The following is a 26,521-nucleotide window of genomic DNA, read 5'->3' as shown; positions in this document are numbered from 1 at the left end:
AAAAATTATCATAAAAAAACGTTGTTTTGGTATTAAGAATATACATTTGTTTATCATTTTTATTAATATTTTATTAATGAAGGGTATTTAAGCTAAAGACCCCACATGTTATTTCTTGTTTTTGTTTTGCTTTTAATATTTATCATTTTTCTTTATGATGACTAACAAACAGAATAAAAGAATGAAAATAAAAACTTAAACTAAGTGCAGGTATGTTTTTATATCATTCTATTGTTGTTGTTCCGTTGGCATTTAATAGAAAAATGTATTTATTGTGTGTGTGCGTGTGTGTTTAAGTGGTTACTTGGATTTAGTTGTTGTATGTAATTTGGATGCTTTTGCTGTTTTTGATTCATTTCGCTTTTAAAACGCCAAAGTATATGTTGTCGTTCATTCGCTCGTTCGGTCGGTTGCGTCTTATTTGCTTTTGGCTTGGATTACAATATAATATATTTTTTTTTGTTGTGCTGCGCATCAGACAAATTTAAATTATAAAAAACATTTTTATTTAACAAGTGAAAAATAAAAAAAGTAAATAATTTTGAATTTCATTCAACTAAGTTGCATATCATTCAAATGAAGAAATTTTCTCTAAATTATTTTGCCTGAAAAATCAATTGTTATAGAGAATAAATGAGATTTAAGTGAAAATACAAAGGAAAAAAAAACGTATCTACGGGTGGAGCCGCCGACGCTACACTAAATGTGTGTTTTATTTAAATTCAACAATAAAAAGAGAAAAAATCTAATTGATAATAATAAAAAAATTGTTTTAATTTTACTTGAGAATTAAATAGCAACAGAATTTACGTCTAGTTTTATTTTAAAGAAAACTAAAAAAAATACAGTGCGGAAGTTGTTGTTGTTGTGTTGTTATCACATACTACATACAACTAAAATTTAAACTAAAACAATAGAAAATAAAAACTAATTACGTTTTTTTAATAATATGACATTCAATTATTAAAGAAATAAATACATAAATACTCAATTAAATTCATTGATTGTATATCTTATTTGAACAAAATCAACAACAACATCATCATCAATTAGTGTTTGACATTTATTGCCTTCAACATGGATATAAAATTTGTAAATGTGCTCATTTTGGGCTTCGGTTTCATGTTTGTTTTTACCTCTTTCCAAACAATGGGCAATATAGAGGTAAGTTTCCTTATTATTCTTTATTTTATACATATATGTATATTGTTATACAATTGTGTTTATTAGAAAAACAATAAGCAACTCCCTTTCCATTCCATTCTTGAGTTTAGTTTATAGGAATGAATGTATGTTTGTATGTATGTACAAAGTGTACAAGGGCGCTCTGACATTCCTTGCAGTTTGTTTACAACAGTTTAATATGTAGTAAATGTTCCATATCTGTCCCACACAACCTACACAGTTTTAACCTTCTGTGGAATGGATTTATGGCTATATTGTATGTATGTACATATGTATGTGAAGTAGTTAAAAGCTTCTCCCTGGCTTGCTCATATAAATTGGTGTTTATACGAGGGTAGGTTAAAATTGTAGGAGGTGACTGAAATCAACTATTTGCAGTTAAACTCAATCACTCCTATCGCCAATCATCATTTCACGTGGAATATGTTTTCTTTTCACTTTTTTCGTTCACTAACTTTTTTGGCGTGAAAAAAATTCTCCTGTTGTCAAATTTGTTGATAGAATTTTGTAAACCTTGAACAGCTGTTCCATACAAAATCAACTATTGTGAATGAATTGTTCACAACAAGTTCACGATAGCAATTTTCCCATCGAGGGAAATGAAAATTTGAAAGGAACAAAATTGGCGATAAGGGTGAATATGATTTCAACAAATAATTCTTAAACATAATAGGAATACTGTATAAAATTGTATTTGAAAGAATTTCATTAATTAAATCTACTGTAAAGTATTAGATATATTAGCCTATTGGGTATATATTTTAACAAGTATAGTCTATAGGGCCTAGTGTTCTATTGATTAGCCAATTAGCTTAACTACTGACAAGTCTAAATTATTACAAAAATAATTTATCAAAAATAAGTGAAATATTAGGTCAATATATCTTACAGTGCACTTCACACGATCATACTTTACGTACACTGAAAAAAATCCATGCCTAATATATACGAAAAATGTCGTACATTGTACGAATCGTTCGTTGTTTCGCACCACGAAATTCTTTCGTAATAAATTTCTTGAAAAAATTAATTTACATAAATTGAAAAAAGTGAATTTTAAATAAATATGGTAAAATTTACGAAATATTAATTTATTCAAACATTTTTGTTCATTTTAAAATAAGTTTTCTAATTTTAGTTCAAAATTATTCTACACACGAATTTTCCATTTTTTTATGAAAATAATTCGTGAATAATATTATACTTTTTCTTAAATTTTATAAAAATGTTGTAGTTTTATTTAATCATAATATAATTAATATCATTATGTTTAATTTCGTTAAAATTTAAGAAAAAAATATTACGAAAGGTTTTCGTACTTTCTTAAAAATAGAAAAGGGTTTTATTAAATAATATTTCGTATTATATACGAAATTTTTGTAAATATTACGAAAATAGAATTTACGAAATTTTTTTCGTAAAGTTGAGCATGGATTATTTTCAGTGTACGTTAAGTCTAATGTAGAATAAAATTTCATCCGTATAACAAAAAAGAGAATAAAAGTTGTATGATTTATATTTTTTGTGTTTTCACGATTGATATAAAACAATAAAAAAGTAAGATGGAAACAGCTGTTTCACTTTTTTTGTATGTGTTTACATAAAAATATATTCCTGATCTAATGCGACCTGCTTGTTTTTTGAATCATTTCAAAAATGAAGAGAGCCATGCGACTGAAAAATTTTCCATCCGTATTTTCTTTCAATGTGTAATAGTTTTATTATATAGCGTATCATATAGCGTTTAGACGATCCCATCCGTAGTCTTCTACACAAAATTTTGACAGATCATATTACTTGTGTGATGGTGTAAAGCTGGCTTTACAATATGACAATATTTATTAATCAGATAGTTTATTGAAAATATTCTCTAATAGATTTTAAATAAACTGAAAAAATATTTATCACATTAAAAGACTTTACACAACCCACCCTCGTATGTTTGCATAAATTGTATAAATTCAGTTTATTACTTATGTTCATATTCTTATTTCTTTACAATTTTTTTTTTCAATATCTTTCACTTTTCTTTTGCTCTGTTGCTTTTTGGTTTGTGTATCATTTGCAATTGCATTTATAATGTCCTTGGCATGCGTCAAGGCTATCAAGTCACTCACCAACAATATGCAGTTATCAAGTGTACACAAACACAGATACTTGGTAAACCAAATAACACACATGAGAAAAAATTTTTTTTTGTCGATCAGGTTTTACTGATTTATTTTTGAAGTAATATTAATTAAATTAATGAAATGTAAGAGAATTATAGATAATTGATTTCATAGGAAAATTTTTGGTTTTTGAAAACTGGTTCTAAGAGAATTGCAACACCTGATAGAAATTTTCATACAATTCTAGTAGAGATTTCAATCTATATCGAATGGTTGTCATTACAAATGGATTGAAATATTTTCTTTAACGATCTGCTTAATTAAACAATTCATGGGCGTTTTCTATAATAAAAAACTTTTCTAAAAATTTTCCATACATACATGACACGTTGAAAAGTAATAGAAACGAATTGCGTTCACACCAGACAAATTCAATTATTTACATTCTACCTATATACATTTGTATATAAAAGACTAAACAATGTTTGGAATATCACAGTTGTTTTAAATAATTTTTATGACTAATTTAAACCTTAAAAAATCGTGTAATGAATTTTCAATTACAAGTCTCATCCCTTTGAAAAGTTCATTTTAGTAAATTTTAATTAAATATATTTCAATTTATAAAAAGTTAACTGTTATTAATAGTTTATTGTTAAATATGTTTCTTTTGTTGTGTATAAAGTACAATGAACTTGAAAACTTCATGGAATAGTGGACATCACATAACAGCTATAAAATTGAAATAAACACAAATAATTTTAACACATAAAAAATATACATAATTGAACTTAAAATAAAATGTCAATGCTTGTATCTATTGTATTAAAAAAAATCGGAGAAACAAATATAAGCAATATATATTAATACAAGTACTCAGTAAATTTATATATTTACCATTTATCTTTAAGAATATTATACTATGTCACTATAAAAGATGTCACCTTCTTTACATGCAAAGTAAATTTTTGCAGATGAATCATTACAAAACTATAAATGCAACGATATGCGACAATTGGACGCTGATAAAAATTTGATTGGTTTTTAAAAATAGATTTGTGCCCACGCTTTATTTAGCAACGTCTTCACCCTGTATTTTGCAAAATAAACCATTTGTGACGAAAAACTTTTACTTAAATGAAAAGAAAAGTTTTTCTTTCAACTAAAATAAAAAAGAAAAAAAAAATCGAACATAAATCGTGATTGAATTTGAAACAAAAGAAAAATAATCGTACTGCATGCATGTTAGTAAATTGAGAATTGTCAAATGAATTTTGATTCAAATAATGGAATGTCTTTGAAATACCAGTTCGTTACGTTAATACACAGTTCCATTTCATACTAGAAACTACTTTAAGCCGTCGATATTCAAAATATCTACATATGTACTTAGTTATGTACGTTTATGTATAAATTAAAACAGCTGTAATATGACGTCAAGAAAAACTTGTAATTTTATATAAACTATAATTGTTATATTATTTTTAATAGGTCTTTTTGTGGTATATATTTAGATTTTTTATGATGTTTGTAACATTTGGGTATGGCAGTAATTAAATTTATGTTGTCCAACCATATCGTATATCTTGTTATGCTTTATATGTCATAAAGAGTATTTTTCGTATCCTTCGTTATATTAATGTATTTCGGTTCATTTAAAAAAGAACATATAACAAAGGATATATTACATAGATAGATAGATAGATAGATAGATAGATAGATAGATAGGTAGGTAGATAGATAGATAGATAGATAGATAGATAGATAGATAGATAGATAGATAGATAGATAGATAGATAGATAAATAGATAGAAAGATAGATGGATGGATAGATAGATGGATGGATAGATAGATAGGTAGATAGATAGTTAGATCGATAGGTAGATAGATAAATAGATAGATAGATAGATAGATAGATAGATAGATAGATAGATAGATAGATAGATAGATAAAGAGATAGATAGATAGATATATAGGTAGATAGTTAGATAGATAGATAGATAGGAAGATAAATAGATATATAGATAGCTTTATCGATACAGAAAATTATGATCAGAAAGACATCGTAAGGCCTCACAAGTTCGTGTGCAACCAGGAGATACAAAAGAGAAATATAATCGATAAATGACCTGCGATGTAAAATCAATTGGTAATTCCGTGGGGTAGGGGTACTTAAGTGCGTGCATATGGTTTTTCACACAGGTTTAATACATCTTTTGAAGATTACTCATTCTGCGAACTAAAAAATATATATACAGCTTTAAGTTTAAAGGAATATGTATATTACATTATGAGGTACTTTTCTTGAAAAATTTTGGTGGATAAGCTTTTAACATTGAGCTTTGAAAAAATTATCGTTTAATGTTCAAAATCGAAGTTTCTTTCACGCAGTTCAATGTGGATTCGTTTTTTTATGTATCCTATACCATATTCGATCTTATTCAGTCCGAGCATGTTTCTGGTTCTTCTCTTGTTGGGGACATCCAACAGGGTTTTATTAACAGAAATATTCTGTAGCTTAAAGTTTGTTTTTTGTCTAATAGCATTATAACTATTCGTCTTAAACAGCTCAAAATAATTTTGTTCATTAAAGCTTTTCTTTGCATTATTACTCGCAGAAGTTATTACAGTAGATAGTGTATCGTGTAACAATTTGCTTTACTTTTTAATTCATTGCATATTCCAATCAGGGCGTGTTGTTTTACAAAATATTATTGTTTTTAGTTATATTCGCTATAGTTATATAGTGTAAATGCAAGAAACATTTTTTGTTTTCGTTTCTTGAATATTATAAAACTCAACAATGTAAGTGTTTGGTTTAATAAAAATAATTTGTTTTAATTTTTTCTATCGTTAATAATGAATAATCCACCATAAAATCAGCCTTGTATTAACATGGTAAAATAAATATATATATATATATATATATTAATATATATATATAATATATATATAATATATTATATATATATATAAATATATATTATATATATATATATATATATATATATATATAATATATATATATATATAATATATATATATATATATATATATATGTATACATATATATGTACGTATTAAAATAGTTATTGTTTATTTTGATTTTATTTGGTATTTAGGTATGTTTGAAAACACATTCACTATAAAGTTATAGATTTTGTATTGATTTTCGTAATAAACCTTAAAGTCATTATTGCCTAATAGTTAAATGTTAAGTGGTGGTATATAAATATATTTACATTTTTTAATATTCTTTTACTATTTGATCATAGAAAACACCCCTTAAATTCTTATCTAATTCTAAATGAATCCCATACATTATAATTGTTTTTACTGTTACTACTAACTATATACAATAATCTTTAATTAAACCAATAAAATTGATATAATCAAATTATTTTATATCAATATTAGCTACTTGATATCATGTTTTAATTAATAAATAGATCAGTTGATGATTTATATACATATGTATATTATATTGATAGTTAAAAACGAACCATTAATTTTCTCTAGCAATACTTTACACATGCCAGATGTGTACATCTCTATGGTGACAAATACATTTCAGCTATTCGTTCTATTCAGGTGGTTCAGTTGTATGTGACCTAGGTGATACAATAAAGCGATTGTTATTTTCAATAGGCTTCGTCCCTGGGTCAAAAATGAGCGCCAAATTTCATCAAATTATATTGAAATTTGTGACTTGTAGCGTGAGCACATTCTTCACATGGTCAGTCAGACGGATAAGTATGAAGTAATTTGTACAATCTTTAAGTGAAGGATTAGGGATTGAATTCAAATAAATCTTCTAAAGTTGTTTTTGAATACTCAGGGCGAGTTTCTTTCTATTCGGTTAAACTAGGCTTAACTTGCTATTATATTAAAATCGGAACAAATTTAAGCGGACTTTAACTGATGATTTTGTTTGTTTTTCAGTTTTGGATAAACAAAGCATATATTAATCTAGGTTTAAACAATGAATATAGATGATCTTTATCTGAAAACTCCGTTTTTTTTAAACTTTACCAAGAAATGCAAAATAATAAACAGCTGATGCAAAAAAACAATAAAATTTAAGTTTTCATTAATTTTTATATTACATTTGCAATTGTCTTCTTCTTTTTTATAAAACATGCATTGTTTTGATAACAAACAGTAAAGTTTTCTGTGGTTTTGTATGGCAACACTGCGAAGTTTAATCTTGTACTCAAAAACATCATAAGGGATAAAAATCAGAATCAATTTATTTTTAGATTAACTAATTTAATTATTAATTGGCATTTTATTGCCAATTCAAAAACCCGCTCTAAGGTGGTTATAGGATCAAAAATCTGCTCATAATACTCTACCCTATAGTGGTGTAGGTTATGTATATGTGTACTAGGGTTTTATAAATCAACTTTCGAATAATCGAACAATCGACTTTTTGTCGAAAAAAGTCGAAAAGTTGACTTTGGAAATAAAAGTCGAAAAATGTCGAAAAAAGTCGAAAAGTAAAAAAAAATCGAAAAAAGTCGAAAGCTCGCAAATAATAGAAAAGTCAAAAATTTTAAAAAGGGAAAAAAGTCAAAAACTCTAAAATAGTTGGAACAACTCGAAAAAAGTTAAAAATAGTCGAAAATAGTCAAAAAGTGGGAAAATGTCGAAAACTCAAAAATAGTAGTAAAAAGTCAAAAATAGTCAAGAATTAAAAAAAAGTGGAAAAGAGTCAAAAACTCTAATATAGTCGAAAAAACTCGTAAAAAGTAAAAAATAGTCGAACAGACAAAAAAAAAATCGAAAAACGTCGAAAAGTAGGAAAAAGTCACGCACATAAAGAAAACAACCCGACGAAAAATAAAACAAACCGTAACAGCTGTTTTATCAAAATAAACATTTTTTTTTTGGTGTGGTGAGTTATTTTTGTTTACAAATATGTGTTTCTGCACGTGGAAAAGACGCAAAAACTCGTTTTCATTATTTACATTTTCAATATGTGTTTAAGCACGTGGAAAAAATTCAAAAAAATTGATTTTCATGATTTACATTAAAAAAAATATTTTTGATCAATTAAAATATGTGTATAAATGTGGAAAGGAACAAATCTGATAAAATATAAATATAATTGGGATTATATCGTTACAGAATGCCTTTTAATAAAAAACATTCAAAAAATGTTACTATGGTCATATATATAAAATGATATATAAGTGCTATCGGACGATCTTGTGCACGATAAAAACCTATATAGAACTTTAAGTTGGAAGTGTAGAAATCGGATGGCATACATTTTTTTCCGGATTTCATCGTTCTAGGGTGTGTACTACAACAACAAACTTTTTTTTTACAAAAAAAGTTACTATAGCCGTATATATAAAATGATATATAACTGCTATCGGACGATCTTGTGCACGATAAAAACCTATATAGAACTTTAAGTTGGAAGTGTAGAAACCGGATGGTATACATTTTTTTCCGGATTTCATCGTTCTAGGGTGTGTACTACAACAAAAAACTTTTTTTTACAAAAAATGTTACTATAGCCGTATATATAAAATGATATATAACTGCTATCGGACGATCTTGTGCACGATAAAAACCTATATAGAACTTTAAGTTGGAAGTGTAGAAATGGGATGACATACATTTTTTTCCGGATTTCATCGTTCTAGGGTGTGTACTACAACAACAAACTTTTTTTTTACAAAAAATGTAACTATGGCCGTATATATAAAATGATATATAACTGCTATCGGACGATCTTGTGCACGATAAAAACCTATATAGAACTTTAAGTTGGAAGTGTAGAAATGGGATGACATACATTTTTTTCCGGATTTCATCGTTCTAGGGTGTGTACTACAACAACAAACTTTTTTTTACAAAAAATGTTACTATAGCCGTATATATAAAATGATATATAACTGCTATCGGACGATCTTGTGCACGATAAAAACCTATATAGAACTTTAAGTTGGAAGTGTAGAAATGGGATGACATACATTTTTTCCGGATTTCATCGTTCTAGGGTGTGTACTACAACAACAAACTTTTTTTTTACAAAAAATGTTACTATAGCCGTATATATAAAATGATATATAACTGCTATCGGACGATCTTGTGCACGATAAAAACCTATATAGAACTTTAAGTTGGAAGTGTAGAAATGGGATGACATACATTTTTTTCCGGATTTCATCGTTCTAGGGTGTGTACTACAACAACAAACTTTTTTTTTACAAAAAATGTAACTATGGCCGTATATATAAAATGATATATAACTGCTATCGGACGATCTTGTGCACGATAAAAACCTATATAGAACTTTAAGTTGGAAGTGTAGAAATGGATGACATACATTTTTTTCCGGATTTCATCGTTCTAGGGTGTGTACTACAACAACAAACTTTTTTTTTACAAAAAATGTTACTATAGCCGTATATATAAAATGATATATAACTGCTATCGGACGATCTTGTGCACGATAAAAACCTATATAGAACTTTAAGTTGGAAGTGTAGAAATGGGATGACATACATTTTTTTCCGGATTTCATCGTTCTAGGGTGTGTACTACAACAACAAACTTTTTTTTACAAAAAATGTAACTATGGCCGTATATATAAAATGATATATAACTGCTATCGGACGATCTTGTGCACGATAAAAACCTATATAGAACTTTAAGTTGGAAGTGTAGAAATCGGATGGCATACATTTTTTTCCGGATTTCATCGTTCTAGGGTGTGTACTACAACAACAAACTTTTTTTTTACAAAAAATGTAACTATGGCCGTATATATAAAATGATATATAACTGCTATCGGACGATCTTGTGCACGATAAAAACCTATATAGAACTTTAAGTTGGAAGTGTAGAAATGGGATGACATACATTTTTTTCCGGATTTCATCGTTCTAGGGTGTGTACTACAACAACAAACTTTTTTTTACAAAAAATGTAACTATGGCCGTATATATAAAATGATATATAACTGCTATCGGACGATCTTGTGCACGATAAAAACCTATATAGAACTTTAAGTTGGAAGTGTAGAAATGGGATGACATACATTTTTTTCCGGATTTCATCGTTCTAGGGTGTGTACTACAACAACAAACTTTTTTTTACAAAAAATGTAACTATGGCCGTATATATAAAATGATATATAACTGCTATCGGACGATCTTGTGCACGATAAAAACCTATATAGAACTTTAAGTTGGAAGTGTAGAAATGGATGACATACATTTTTTTCCGGATTTCATCGTTCTAGGGTGTGTACTACAACAACAAACTTTTTTTTTACAAAAAATGTAACTATGGCCGTATATATAAAATGATATATAACTGCTATCGGACGATCTTGTGCACGATGAAAACCTATATAGAACAGAAATCGGATGACATACATTTTTTCCGGATTTCATCGTTCTAGGGTGTGTACTACAACAACAAACTTTTTTTTTACAAAAAATGTAACTATGGCCGTATATATAAAATGATATATAACTGCTATCGGACGATCTTGTGCACGATGAAAACCTATATAGAACAGAAATCGGATGACATACATTTTTTCCGGATTTCATCGTTCTAGGGTGTGTACTACAACAACAAACTTTTTTTTTACAAAAAATGTTACTATAGCCGTATATATAAAATGATATATAACTGCTATCGGACGATCTTGTGCACGATAAAAACCTATATAGAACTTTAAGTTGGAAGTGTAGAAATCGGATGACATACATTTTTTTCCGGATTTCATCGTTCTAGGGTGTGTACTACAACAACAAACTTTTTTTTACAAAAAATCTTACTATAGCCGTATATATAAAATGATATATAACTGCTATCGGACGATCTTGTGCACGATAAAAACCTATATAGAACTTTAAGTTGGAAGTGTAGAAATCGGATGGCATACATTTTTTTCCGGATTTCATCGTTCTAGGGTATATTTTGTTTCATTTTCATTTGTTCCAGAAGTTATAAAAAATTATCTTATTTTGTAAGTTTATCGAAAAATCGCCAAATTAGCCACACACAAACTTAATGTTTTTAATAAAACTCACCACACAACAAACAAAAACAGCTGTTACGGTTTGCTGTTTTTTTAATAGGTTGTTTTCTTAACGGGTATTCGAAAAAGTGGTAATAGTCGAAATCTGAAAAATAATAGAAAAGTCAAAAATTTTAAAAAGGGGAAAAAATTAAAAACTCTAAAATAGTCGGAACAACTCGAAAAAAGTGAAAAATAGTCGAAAATAGTGAAAAAGTCGGAAAAGGTCGAAAACTCAAAAATAGTAGAAAAAAGTCAAAAATAGTCAAGAATTAAAAAAATGGAAAAGAGTCAAAAACTCTAATATAGTCGAAAAAATTAAAAAATAGTAAAAAAATCGAAAAACGACGAAAAGTAGAAAAAAGTCGACTATTTTTAAAATACTAAAAGTCGACTTTTAACTAAATGAAAAAAAAATCGAAAAATCGACTTTGCATAAAATGCAAAAAGTCAACTTTTAACTAAATGCAAAAAGTCGAAAAGTCGACTTTTTGTTTTAATTATAGAACCCTAATGTGTATCCACGTCTACATATCGCTTAAAGCTTTAAAATTACTTACCGTTATTCAAAATATCTTAAACATTTTACTATATAATTTGTGGGTTCGTAATATGCATTAATTCAAAATACGCCATAAATCTGATGACTGGTTTATAATACATGAAATTGCTTACTAGAGTAATATGAATTAAAATAATTCTTTAAAAATGTTATTCGACTTTGTACTTTAAAAAATTTCTAATATTCAAACCATTTTAATTTCTTATTCTCAAAATCGTTTTAATAGATAAAAAATTTACATATATCGTAATCAAGAATTCTTGTCTACCCGGTTTAATGTCGTCTTAATAATTAAAATTGTTTTGTTTTTTTTCAAATTTAAAAGCAAAGGTGTTTTACCGAATACATTTTAATTTTATTTATTTAAATGTATCGATCGTACCAATATAAATATGAGTGTGGGTCTACAGTTAAGTATAACTCATAACGCCCAAAAACCCTTTCACAAACATTTAGACATATTTTTTAAATGTATCACCAACAAAGGAACGACCAACATTCGTTTCGATTAATTTCTGCGTTTTACGTTCTCTCTGTAGTTCAAGGTTGTTGATTGATTTCGAGTAAGTATTTTATAACACACGGGACTTCCATTTAATTGTGCTATGTACTTATGTATATATGTATGTGCACAAATATGTTTTAGTGCTAGTACAAGTACTTTTTATTGCAATATTTTTGTTTTTGTATTGACTTCATACCTTTGTGTATACATAATTTAAATGTTAATTACCTTTGGGAATTATCATTGATAAATACGATTTATATTTATTGTTATTTTGAAGAATCACTCACTCACTACTAGTATATGTATGTAGTTGTCTAATCCTATTTGATTTAATTAAATGACAATGTTTTATTTCTTTTATTAATTTATATTTAATATACGATGATACGGAAGTATTATATAGCAATTTAATAAGATTAGTTTATTTAGATATTTGTTAAACATTTATAGAATTATATTAATTAATACTTACTTATTTTAATATGTAATTAAAAATTATAAACTTTCATAGGCATTACATTTTGCCGGTGTGCATGTGACAAAGTGTTGACATTTTTATATTAAAAATAAATTAATATTTAAATACTTTGTTTTAAAAAATAAAAAGGATGTAAATGTGTTATGATTTAATGACATTTTTTTCAATTTCTATAATAGTATATCTGAATTGAGGAAATTAAAATAAATTTATTGCAAATTAAACACTTCATTAAACAATGTTACATTAAATATTTTTTTTTTTACATTTTGCAACAATTATTAATTGCTTAGCAAAATTTTTACTATGAATATTCATCAAAAATATTTCCTTGTGAAGGTACATATTAATAGATATACAGATCTTAAGTTTTTGACAACAAATATACAGTTTTTTAAGGACTGCTTCATGTACTATAATACCACTTTAACGGAACCACGACCTCGAGAATGACAAATATAAAGACTAGAAAACAACTTTAAATAGTATATATTTAATTTCTGAAAGTGGAAAGCTTGATAGCAATTCTAATAAAATTTAGTGAATGAATGTATTTTAGTGTAAATTATATTTCTTCCGAATTTTATCGTTTGTTAATGTTTTTAAATGAAACAGAATTTTATCAAATTATTTTTTTATTCAGGCACACATATGGACAGATTTAGAAATTGATACTGAAAAACTTATTTGAGCCAATTTTTAGAGAGATAATAGAATATTTGACGCAATTAGGCATAAAAAGTTCAAATCGGGAGATACGGTTGTATGGGGGCTAGGTGAAATAATGGGCCGATTTCATTTTCAATAGGCTTCGTCCCTGTGCCAAAAAACATGCTTGGTCCAAATTTCGTCAAATTATCTTGAAAATTGCGGCCATGTAAACCTTGCGCACAAGGTTTATGTGAAAAGCCAGCCAGCCGGACAGACTGACGGACGGACAGGTCTTAATCGACTCAAAAAGTGATTCTAAATCGATCGGTATACTTTAAGGTGGGTATTGGACCAATATGTTTGTATGTTACAAACATCAGCACAAACGTATAATACCCTCCCCACTATAGTGGTTTAGGGTATTAATATTAAATACAAAGAAAACAAAACAATTTTTTTAGAAAAATTAAAAAATATCCAAATATGCTATAAAAATGTTGAAAATAAGCAAAATATATGCAATTTAAAGCAAAATATGCAAAAATATGCAACAACAAATCGATGCCATTTTGTGGCAAATTTTTTGATTCGAAAAGAAAAAGTTGTTTTGAGTAACTGACTGAAAACATGCATTTGCATAGAAATCCTTGACCTGTTTATAACTATATACTCTTACTCCATGCTCCATTCAAAAGTTATTTTATCATACTATCTGGAATAGTTTTTACACAAATGTAAAACTCAAAAACAAAACTTTTCAAGGTTATTGATAACGACAACTCATTACCAAGTAATGTGTGAAATAACTACATTTCTAAAATTTTAAAATCTTTTAATAAGTGAATATTCTTCAGGCTGGAGTTCAAATCGCCCCTTTGCGCCCCTTTGTAAATATTTACCTTTTTAGTAACTACTACATATCGTTCTGATTACATATAAGTACATAAATAACTACTAACTAATTCCTTATAAGAAGTACTACTTATTTACAAATCCTTCTCAAAAATACTAATAATGTTATTGATAACGACAACTTATTGCCTAGTATTGTGTGAAATAACTACATTATAAAAATCATTTAAGTAAAAACTTAATGACTTACAATAGTAACCATTTACCCATGGCGAAACTAATAAGGTGAAGTAATTTCAACAGCTGATTGTTTTTTTGTCCATGGAAATTTAGCCCGAAACTGTCAAACTCCATATAAAAAAATTCTTTCTCAAACCCGACGCTGTCAAATTACATATATAAAAAATTTCTTTAATTCGCCGCAAAATGAAATGACTTTACCTTATAGTGTATTCGCCTTGCATTTACCTTTAAAATGACTATCGATCTGATTACATATAAGTACATAAATAACATCTTAATAATAATGTATAATATAAACATTGACTGATTTTTCTAATTACATGTAAGCGATTGTGATATGTTTTTGCCTCTAATAACATTACCATGTGAAAGTAATGACTTAAAAAGCTATTGTGTTAGTAAATTTAACCCCTTACCAGATAATGAAAGATTTTGCTGGTTAAAAATATAATCAAATACATAAATATAAATATTTTTAATAACAATATCAATGAAACAATATAAACAGAATTTTAAAACAATTATAACTAAACTTAAAACTAATAACTTATTAGTATTCTATTTTAGTGTATTTTTAGAAATCATAAAAATATAGGAAGTAGTTTTATTTTTCTAAAAAAAAGAAAACAATAAAATATTAAATAAACGTCACCTTGCCGTAAATAATATCGTTTATTATTTTTAAATTTGTCTATCATTATTAACCCATTGACCAATTGTACAAAATAAATAAGTAAAACCCAAAATATGTAAAACTTTTAAACTTAAGTTTTTTTTACAAGTTTATTTTAGTTTTGTTTTTATTGCTCATATTGCAATTTAATTTTTCAATTCCAAGTCGCCAAAAACATGAACATGTTGTTTGTGTTTTTGTTAGTTTGTTCAAGCCATGGTCGTATGATGAGAAGGTCAGTGCAACCATGAATTCGAATATGACGTAGTCATCGTCTCCTCTTTGTAGGTGTATTTAAAGTGGTGGGCTGGGAGGTAAATTTTTATGTATTGCAAAAAAGTTTAGTAATAATGTGCTAAACGCATATCTAAACAAAATAAATAAATGCCATACATACATATGTATTTGTATTAGGGTGGGCCGAAAATTAAGGAAAATCTTGTAAAGCTCTTTGAAAGTACTTAGCTTATTTAGAGTGCTATGCTATCCTTATCGAAGTTAAATTAACCTATACAATTGTAATTCAAATTTACAATTGTATAGGTTAATTTAACTTGATAGGAGGATGTATACTACATCAAATCCGACAAAATACACTTAGGCCACTATCGGGCCTGTTGTGAGATCCTTATCATGAAAAAACTGAACTGAATGAATTATTTTTCAATGTTCAGAAACTCAGTTTTCTGGACTTAATTCCTAGGAATCTTACAATCAGTGTTAGTCAGGAATATTATTTCCGGAATAACATCACTTCCAAGATACATGGATCTAACTTCGACGAATGCCTTGCAGTGGCAAAGAAAGTTCTCCAGAGTTTCACTGTCTTCTCCACTTGCTCTACATTCTTCCAATTTTGCATAGATGTGCTTGTAATCCTGTGTTTCCACATAGAATACGTACCATCATGCTAACTTCAGACTTGCTCATTTTGAGGAGATTTTTCGTCTTGTTCTCATCAGGGTCACCCCATAGCATCTCCGTGGTTCTACCCACTGTTTCAGTATTCCAGGAGGCCTTATGGAATTCTCTCATCCATACGAACACTATGAACACACTTATACATATAACGTATGACTATATATTTTTAATTTTTTATATGCTTTCGTTCCATATTCTAGAAAATTTATATCAAAATATCTAAAATACATAAAAAACCACCCTAATATTTAGTACTACATGCATTTACTACAAGTGTTTTGGGTTAAAAAAGCTTTTCATTTAAAAACATATGTAAATATTTATGTATCTGAAAAACGCAAATTATATGAATTCAATGTTTTTTTTACTTATGCGCCAAAATCGAGACGAGCCCACTTTTTTTAGCGATTATTATATACATAAACAATTTAATGTCTTAAATGTGTGTGTGTGTGTCTTGCCAAATACGTAGAAAAAACTAGTTATACGACATCATAGCCAACTAAAAAAAAACAAGCATTTAATATTTAATGTTTTTTGAACGATAATAATTTAATGATTGACAGAATTAAAAATAAAAACTAGTTTTCTGTTATAACATTTTTGTCCATGTTTGTATGATTATACCTACATAACTACATAAACACCGTTTGTATGTACATAATTTAAAGATTGTTTTACGCTTTTTGTTTTGCTACACTTTTTTATTATTGTATTTAAATGTTTACCATTCACTAAAGATAAAAAAATGGTTTTGTTAGAAGGAAGTAACGTGTTCCTCAGAACTACCATACATATGAACAAATAAATCAAATATGTACAATTCAGTTCTTTTTGATGTTGAAAAGTGCAGTGGTATCCCGCTACATTTTTGCTGTTTTTTCTAGTCTACATCGTCTAAAGTCAAGTTTATAGTTTTGTCTAGTCCATGGTCTAGTCTATAGTCTAGTCTATAGTCTAGTCTATAGTCTAGTCTATAGTCTAGTCTATAGTCTAGTCTATAGTCTAGTCTATAGTCTAGTCTATAGTCTAGTCTATAGTCTAGTCTATAGTCTAGTCTATAGTCTAGTCTATAGTCTAGTCTATAGTCTAGTCTATAGTCTAGTCTATAGTCTAGTCTATAATCTAGTTTATAGTCCAGTCTATAGTCTAGTGTATAGTCTAGTCCACAGTCTGGTCTATAGTCTAGTCTATAGTCTAGTCCACAGTCTGGTCTATAGTCTAGTCTACATACTAATCTAGTCTACAGTTTGGTAAAAAAATTAGTTTAGTATTTAAAAACCTATACATTTGGTCGTCTTGTTCCTTTTTAATGGGATGGGAGACAGTCGTAGAGGTTTTGGTTAATTTCATAATGTAAATCATTGCTGTAGTCTTATTTAAAAAAAGTGTATTTTTATTCGTTCATTGTAGATATTTAAAAACCCATTGATAATTCTTTTCTTTAGAAAAAGTGTGTTTGTGTACATTTTATCTGCAAAATGTTGGAGAACATAAGTGTTGTTGCTTCAACAAATGACAGTAGTAGACAGTGGTAAAAATCCTTTCATAAAAAATATACTTTATATATGCAAATGGTTTGGTATAAAATATTTTATATCTAACTGTGCACATACATACATATACAACATAAATTTTGAACTGTTTAGCTACAAAATAAACAAATAAATATTAATGCTAATTTTCAGGGGTGATTGAACACAAGTTCTCAATTTCTACCAAATTTTATTTAAAGTTTGGAATTTAACCTTTTTATTTTCAAATAACATAAGTTGAAGGTCATTTGTCAAACAAACTAGTAGAATGGCATTAAACAGAGTTAATGCGTATATACACCACTGTAGCTAAACAATTTTTATCATGGATTCTTAGTTTTAAAACATTTTTTTTTAAATTTCATATTAGACGGCTATTGATTGTTTTATTAGGCATCTGATTTAGAAGAAATCCAGTTGGAAAATATACGTGTTATTGAGTGTAAACTTGAAATGGGTTATTTGTGTCTTTAATCAATTACTATCTATACCCAGTGTGCTTTGCTAAAGTAGTATATAAAATTCATATGGGAGGAACAAAGCCCATTACTGTAAATACATTTTTCCAAATGTACAAACCAATAAATATAATATGGTCATTTTCAAGAATAAAATATAGTCGAAAATGATCTACCGATTATTTGATTGTCGTTGAAAGTCAGTTGACGTTATATATAAATTATACATCTTACGATCTTTGTAGAAATACTATTATACTTAACAAAATTATAAGCTTTAAAGCGTTTTTTAAGGTTCTGATTGAACATAAGTTAAATAATGAACCGATTTTAAATATTTTCAGCTCATTTCATTTTTACTTTAATTTTTGTTCAGTTTTGGTAGACCTTTTCATAGAAATGCCTATTTGATAGAAAAAAGTATAAAAATAATTAAAATTTTTGCCCTTTAAACGTTAGAATACCCTTAGAGCGGATTTTAGAGTTAGCTATTGAATACCAATTAACAATCAGATTAGTTAATCTAAAAATAAGTTTAATCCGATTTTGATGTTTTTGATTCCAAGATAAAAATTCGCAGTGTTGCCATATAAAACAGCTGATAACGTCACTGTTTGTTATCAAAACAATGAATGTTTTATAGAAAAGAAGAAGACAACTCCAAGTAAAATATGAAAAGTACCAAAAATTTAATTAAAAACAAAAAAATATATTGTGAAAAAATATATTATACTAATCAATAAATCAATTATTTTTATGTTTATTTTTATGAAAATTGTATTAATTTGTTTGCATCAGCTGTTTAAGTTTTAACAACCTCCATTGGGCGTTTAAACTAGCCAACTAACTGAGTACTTAAAAACAACTTTCGAAGATTAGTTTTTATTTAATTTCTAGTCCTTTAACTAAAGATTTTTCTAAAATACATCACTATAGTGGGGAGGGTGTTATACGTTTGTGCTGAAGTATAACGCACAAAAATAATAGTCCTACACCACTCTTAAAGAATTCTGATCGACTCAGAATTTGACTTTTTGAGTCGATTAAGATATGTCCGTCCGTCTTTTCTTGTAAACCTTGTGCGCAAGGTACAGGCAGCAATTTTCAAGATAATTTGATAGAGATCATTTGATAATGGTTGAAATTCACCTGGTCCCCATACAACTACACCTCCCGATTTGGATTGTTTTTATGACATAATTCGTCAAACTGCTATGAGATGTCATATATCTGTCAGTAACGCAATTTGTATTAATGATTGAAAATAATTTTTAAAATTAAATTCTAAAAAAGCCTAAAGAACTTTTAAAATTATTGAAGGTTAACAAGATATTCTTGAAATCATTTTAAAAAAATCCCAGAAATAAGCATTAAAAATTAATATAAAAATATTTTTAGTTAAAAACATAAAAAAGTAGTTTTGAGAATTTAAATCAATGTTTAACAGCCAATAATAAAAATCCCCTTTGGGAAAATACATTATATTTTGGTTGAAATGAAAACATATAAAAACGGACCACTGTAAACTATGCACTGTGTATGTATGTATGTATGTATGTATGTATGTATGTATGTATGTATGTATGTATGTATGTATGTATGTATGTATGTATGTATGTATGTATGTATGCATATTAAATTTTTCAAAAAATTTTCCATTACAAGCTTAAGTTTTGAAAATTATGACATGCGTAATTGATATAAACTAGTATAGTTGTACAATGATAATAAATATAATAAAAAATATGCATACGATTATTAACATACATATGATTGAGCACACATATAAAGTGACAGTTATTTTTAAAATATTTTTTTTTTTTAAATTTGTATTGAAAAAGGAATATATTAAGTATTAAAAAATGCACTTGTAACTGGTAGATAGATAATTTATAAAAAATTTAAAAACAACTGTAAAATAGGTCATTAATTTTTGCTTGAATATTTGTTTAATTATAAAGTAGCAATACAAAAAGGCAATCAATGTTATTGAAAAAAAAGTTATGAAAACAAAAGTACAATATATATTCTAAACAATTTTAAGAAATGAATTGCAAACCAAACAGGCTTATCAGTTTATTGGCCTTAAGAAATTCAGGCGAATACTTGTACTTATTAAATACGTATTAAAACAATATATTAAATGAAATACAAAATAAACATATTAAATAAACATTTTGTACACAATTTATTATCAATAATGCGTAAAAGAACAATTTATGCTTAAAAAACTCATTTGTAAGTTTGTCATTCCGTTTGTAATTTCGATAATATAATTTTCCGACCCTATAAAGTATATATATTCTGGATGCTTATAGAGTGCGGAGTCGATTAAGCCATGTCCGTCTGTCTGTCCGTCTGTCTGTTGAAATCAGTTTTTAGAGGTCCCCAGATATCGGCGAGATCCGAATCTTCAATAATTCAGTTAGACATGCTTTCGAGAAGATCGTTATTTAAAATCAGCAAAATCGGTCTATAAATAACGGAGATATGAGCAAAAATCCCAGACAACCTCTGAAAATTTCATCAAAAAAGCCAAATTTTTTTCATGCTTTGTTAAAAAGGCAACAACAACACTGTGAATTGAATAAAGATGTACATGTGCGTGTGGAGATGTATTTGGTTTTTTATGTTTGCATGCTGTTCTATTCTCACGAAGGTAAGTGGGTATAACAAGAACAAGGAGATAAAGCAGTTTTATGTTGGTAATACAGCTTATATTTGTTTGAGGGTGGTAATACAGTTTGACGGTGGTATTACAGTACAACGGTTAATATTTCTTTCTGCTACAGTTTATATTTGTTTGTGTGTTTGTTATGTGTGACATGTGTGCAGAGATACAAAATAAATAAAAACTGTTTTTTAAAACATACTTGGCGAAGGGTATATAAGATTCGGCACAGCCGAATATAGAAATATTACTTGTTTTATCTTAAATTTTAGTTTCTATATAATAACAATAATTAACTTTCACTTGTCATGGTTTTTATTTATTTATTACTTTATAAAAAATAATAATTTTTCATAAATAAATTAATATTATTGAGTTTATAAGAAATTGTGGTTTTAATACATGATTTCCTGTGTCTGTGCAACAAAATGCAATACAGTATCGAATGTCATCCATCAACCAGCAATATGTCACAATTATCTTTGTTTTTCTGTAATTTTAAACAACACAAAATTATAACAATAACTTTTAGTTTTAATTAATATTTATGTCATTGTAATGTTTATATTTTGTCTTTTAAATATCATTAGGTTGTGTTAAAAATACATATTTATATCACAATATCCATATTCATTAGTTTAAAATTTAATTACTTGACCACAATTTAATGAATTTCACGCAAAATTATGAAATCTAATGTCAAACAATTTTGTTGGTGGACCAAAGTTGGGTACAACAAAAGTTATAATATAACGTTTAACCCTGAAAATAAGTGAAATGTAATTAACAGAAAACACTTTTAGTATGGTAAGCGAGATAAAAAACTTCAAATTTGTATTTATCACAAACACGTGTAATTTAAAGGCCCTTTACACGATCACACTTTAAGTACGTAAAGTCTAAAGTCTGATGAAGAAGTAAAAGAAAATTCCAGTTGTATAACAAAAAAAAAAAGATAGTAAAAGTCGTTAGATATATGTATATGTACACGATTGGTATAAAACAATAAAAATACATCCCTGATCTAATGCGACGTGCTGGTTTTTAAAATCATTTAAAATAATGAAAAAAGCCATATGACTGTCAAATTTTCTTTCAATGTTTCATCACATATTGCGTTTAAGCGATCCCATCCGTAATCCTCTACACAAAATTTTGATAGATTATATTACTTGTGTGCTCGTGTGGGGTCGGCTTTAGCTGTACATGGAATTAAAGTGACTAGATATTACACATTGCTTTTTAAATCCGTAACTCTCCTAAAATTTAATATAATTTTATATTTTATTAGAAAAAGATTTTTTACAAAATAGAAATGTTCCGACTTTTCATATTACGAATCATAATAATTTCTAGAATACATATTATTCAAAACAACAGAAAACGTCACTATTTGTTATCAAAACAAAGCATATTTTATAAAAAAGAAGAAGACAATTGTAAATGTAATATGAAAATTAATGAAAACTTAAATTTAAAACAAAAAATAAGTCATTAAGTCTCCCTAGTTTATATTTAGCAATAAATTAAACATTTTTAAGTTTATTTTAGTAAAAATTGTTTAATTTTTTTTTGCATCAGCTGTTTACACTTTTGCATTTCTTGCTCAAGTTTAAACCACCTCCATTGGGCGGTTAAACTAGCAAACAAAATTATATGATTGAGTATTCAAAAACATTTTTCAAAGATTAATTTTAATTTAATCTCTAATCCTCCACCTAAAGATTGGACATAAAATGTGTTACTATTAGATTAAATCTATTTTTAGATTGAGTCATCTGATTTCTAATTGGCCCATGTCAAATTTTGTACGAATTTATTTCCAAAACAATTTCCATTCAATAAAATGTTTGTGTAAATAGTATTTAATTCTATTATAGGATCTCAAGGACCACGTAATCGTTTCATGCATTACTTCAGAATAATCCTAAAACAACGATCAATTATGTCATTGCTTATTTAAACTCCTGTAAAAAAGAAATAAACTTAAAAATAAATCGTTAATAAGTTGAAAAGCAAACGAAACCATTACACGTATAGTTTCTTGAAAAATATGACAAGGAAGCAAAAAAAATATTAAATTGTTTGCACTTGAATGTACTGCATGTTCGGCATATTAAGACAACAAAAAAAAACAACAATTGAAATGTATGTGTTTTGAGAAGGGGTCAATAACTTAAACGTAAAACGAAAACGTAATTTAAGACACCTCATAAGCTTACGAGTCTTTGACACCAAAAACGCACACAAACTACAAACCAGCTAACAATACACATCCCAGCTAACATTTTGAAAAAAATTTGATCACATTCGAGTCATTTAAGTCTCTTTTGCACGATTAAAATTATCATACATGAGCTTATTTTCTGATCATAAATGATATATTCGTCGGGAGAAAATTGTACCCTACTTTTCTAAATGAGTCGTTTATAAGCCCCTCTTCTGATCAGTTTTGACTCATTTTTTAATATTTTTTTGAGTCTTTCCAAAGTCATTGCTGGTCGTTTTACATTTTGTTATTGATTTTTAATAAATCTCATTTTAACATTAATTGGAATTATTTAGACTTAGTTTAGTGATTATTCCCCCATTTATTCAATCATATATGAGGATCATCTTCGATCATTTTTTTAAGCGCGCAACTTATTGATCACTTTTTCGTTATAAAAAGGAGTCAAAAAATACTCAGTTTACTGATAAATCATCAAACTATATTTCAAATGCTAGCTGGGATGCTACTTATTAATTGATTATTTTGAAAAAAAAATGCCCTAAAGTATGCTTTGTATAATGACCATTACTTTTTCTTACACTTACAGAAAACCTTATTAGTAAGTATCAATAAAGATGATCCCAGTTTTAAAGGAGATGGCTATATCAGTTTGGCCGTGATTTATGCCTCCTTTGCATTATGCAATTGGTTTGCACCGTCATTTATAGCATTCACCGGGCCACGTACAGCCATGCTAGTGGGAGCATTAACATATACGTAAGTATAATATTATTACAGAGAAAAAATTATATTTTATTTATTTCTTTCTTACAGATTCTTTATGGTAACATTTTTGTTTCCCACAACTTGGCTGCTGTATGTTTCGAGTGCTTTATTGGGTGCAGGGGCCGCTATTACTTGGACTGGTCAGGGCACATTTTTGGCACGCTGTAGTGATTCAGGCAATATATCACGTAATTCAGGCATTTTTTGGGCTTTGCTTCAGTGCAGCATGTTTTTCGGCAATCTATTTGTTTATTATCAATTTCAAAATAAGGATCACATTGACGAACAAACTCGTAGTTTAGTTATTGGTGTTTTAATAGCCGTGGCTGTTTTGGGTGTAATATTTTTGGCAACTCTCCGTTCGGTGCCGGATAATTCACATATGGACACAGAGTTGCAACATCCACAATCACCATATGATCGCTCAAAGGTAGCTTTAGTTTCGGCTGGTAAATTGTTTTTAACACGGGATATGCTGATGTTGAGTATGGCGTTTTTGTATACAGGTGAGAAGAAAATATAATTGAACTAGAACTGAACTAGAACTGAACTAGAACTGAACTAGAACTGAATTAGAACTGAACTAGAACTGAACTAGAACTGAACTAGAACTGAACTAGAACTGAACTAGAACTAAACTAGAACTGAACTAGAACTGAACTAGAACTGAACTAGAACTGAACTAGAACTAAAATAGAACTGAACTAGAACTGAACTGAACTAGAAGTGAACTAGAACTAAACTAAAACTGAACTAGAACTGAACTAGAACTGAACTAGAACTGAACTAAAACTGAACTAGAACTGAACTAGAACTGAACTAGAACTGAACTAGAACTGAACTAGAACTGAACTAGAACTGAACTAGAACTGAACTAGAACTGAACTAGAACTGAACTAGAACTGAACTAGAACTGAACTAAAACTGAACTATAAACTAGAACCGTCTAGTTTGAACTAAGTGCACTACGATTTCCAATCGGTCTAATAAAAGTTTATCATAAACACACTTTGAATTTTTTTTCTAGGTTTTGAACTATCATTCTTTAGCGGAGTCTACGGACCTTCTATCGGTTTTACTCAAAAAATATCGGATACACCCAAAGAAATTATGGGATTAGCTGGTATTTGTATAGGTGTAGGCGAAGTTTTCGGAGGCAGTCTTTTTGGTATTTTGGCCTCGAAAACAACACGTTTTGGACGTGATCCTATCGTCATAGTCGGCTATGTTATCCATATGATAGCTTTTCTCTTAATTTTCTTAAATTTACCGGATGCTGCTCCTTTCAATGACACCGATGATATGTCTTACTTTGATCCACCCCAAGTATGGATTGCTTTAGTGTGTGCCTTGATGCTGGGTTTCGGTGATGCCTGTTTTAATACACAAATCTATTCAATGTTAGGTGGAGTATTTGTTAAGAATTCAGTGGGAGCATTTGCTTTGTTTAAATTTACTCAGGTGAGTGCTGTTAAATAAAATACTTTTTTAAATAATTTTTCTAAAATATTTATTTTTTCCCATTTAGTCAGTGGCTGCTGCCATAAGCTTCTTTTATTCTTCACATTTGGGTTTAAGAGCACAATTGGGTATATTGGTAGTGACTGGCACTATAGGCGCTGCCTGCTTTTGTATTGTTGAATGGCGTGCCAAGAGACGGGCTCGCGAAGAGTCTCAAGATGTTTCAGAAGTATCTGAATCAATTTCCGATTATCATAAATAAATCAAAATCTTTGACTTACTATTATATATACTACTATATACAACATACATATATGGACTTTAAAAAATTCCACCTAAAAATATGATGATGAGATGCTTAAACATTCCAACATGTTTTTTGTGCGTATGTGTGCAATATTTTTTTTATATATAAATTATATCATTTTCAAACGACATTTGTATAAAAGAACGAATCAAAAAAAGAAATTGTGTCAATTTGCTGTTAATGATTGTTGCTGTCGTACGAAAAACTGATAAAAAAATAGCAACGAACGAAAAATTATGAAAATGAAAATCATAGAAATTGTTCCTTTTTTATAATTATTGTTTTGTTAAAGTTTTTCTCTCTAAATAGTCTTCCGAGACAATAATTAGTACATTTAATGCCAAGAAATATGTAATAAAAACAAAACAAATATTAAACAATATAATGAAATTACAAAACAAATATTTACAAATTACAAAACAAAAAATAAATAGCGATAAATAAACTAAACATACATACATATGTATTTTGATGTATACATAATTATTTTTTTTATTAAAAAATTTATGTTAAATTTTCATATTTTAATTTTTTTTTTATAAATTTACAAACAAGAATATTTATGCATATTAAGCATATATATTATATACATACATTTACATACATACATATATATTTTTAGTGAATTGAATTATTTTTTATTTAATTTGTACGTTTGTATTAAAGAAAATTGTTGAACAAAATTATGAATGTATAATAATTGTTGTATTCCTTTTAGTTATAAGTTTAAAAATAAAAAAAATATATATTTATATTATTATTACGATTATTATTGATGTGGTAATTCAAAATTACAAAAAAAAAAAAACAAAATGAAAATTTATTATAAATAAAGACCTGAATTAAAAAATATATAT

The 26,521-nt window shown here is 27.7% G+C and overlaps 1 protein-coding gene across 1 annotated transcript; it reads left to right on the top strand.

Moving 5' to 3' along the window:
• The first annotated feature begins 306 nt into the window (after positions 1–306).
• Positions 307–25,644, top strand: LOC111684592 (UNC93-like protein MFSD11). The gene is made up of 5 exons (XM_023446805.2): positions 307–1,164; positions 23,718–23,887; positions 23,945–24,402; positions 24,924–25,357; positions 25,425–25,644. Exons 1-5 carry the CDS (start codon positions 1,078–1,080, stop codon positions 25,617–25,619), a joined length of 1,344 nt encoding a protein of 447 aa, XP_023302573.1. The 5' UTR covers positions 307–1,077; the 3' UTR covers positions 25,620–25,644.
• Positions 25,645–26,521: the final 877 nt, after the last annotated feature.

This window comes from Lucilia cuprina, chromosome 4 (assembly GCF_022045245.1).
Source record: "Lucilia cuprina isolate Lc7/37 chromosome 4, ASM2204524v1, whole genome shotgun sequence".
In the NCBI taxonomy this organism is placed as follows: Eukaryota; Metazoa; Arthropoda; class Insecta; order Diptera; family Calliphoridae; genus Lucilia; species Lucilia cuprina.
The sequence above is the reverse complement of the archived record's forward strand: the minus strand, read 5'-3'. Positions and strand labels throughout refer to the sequence as shown.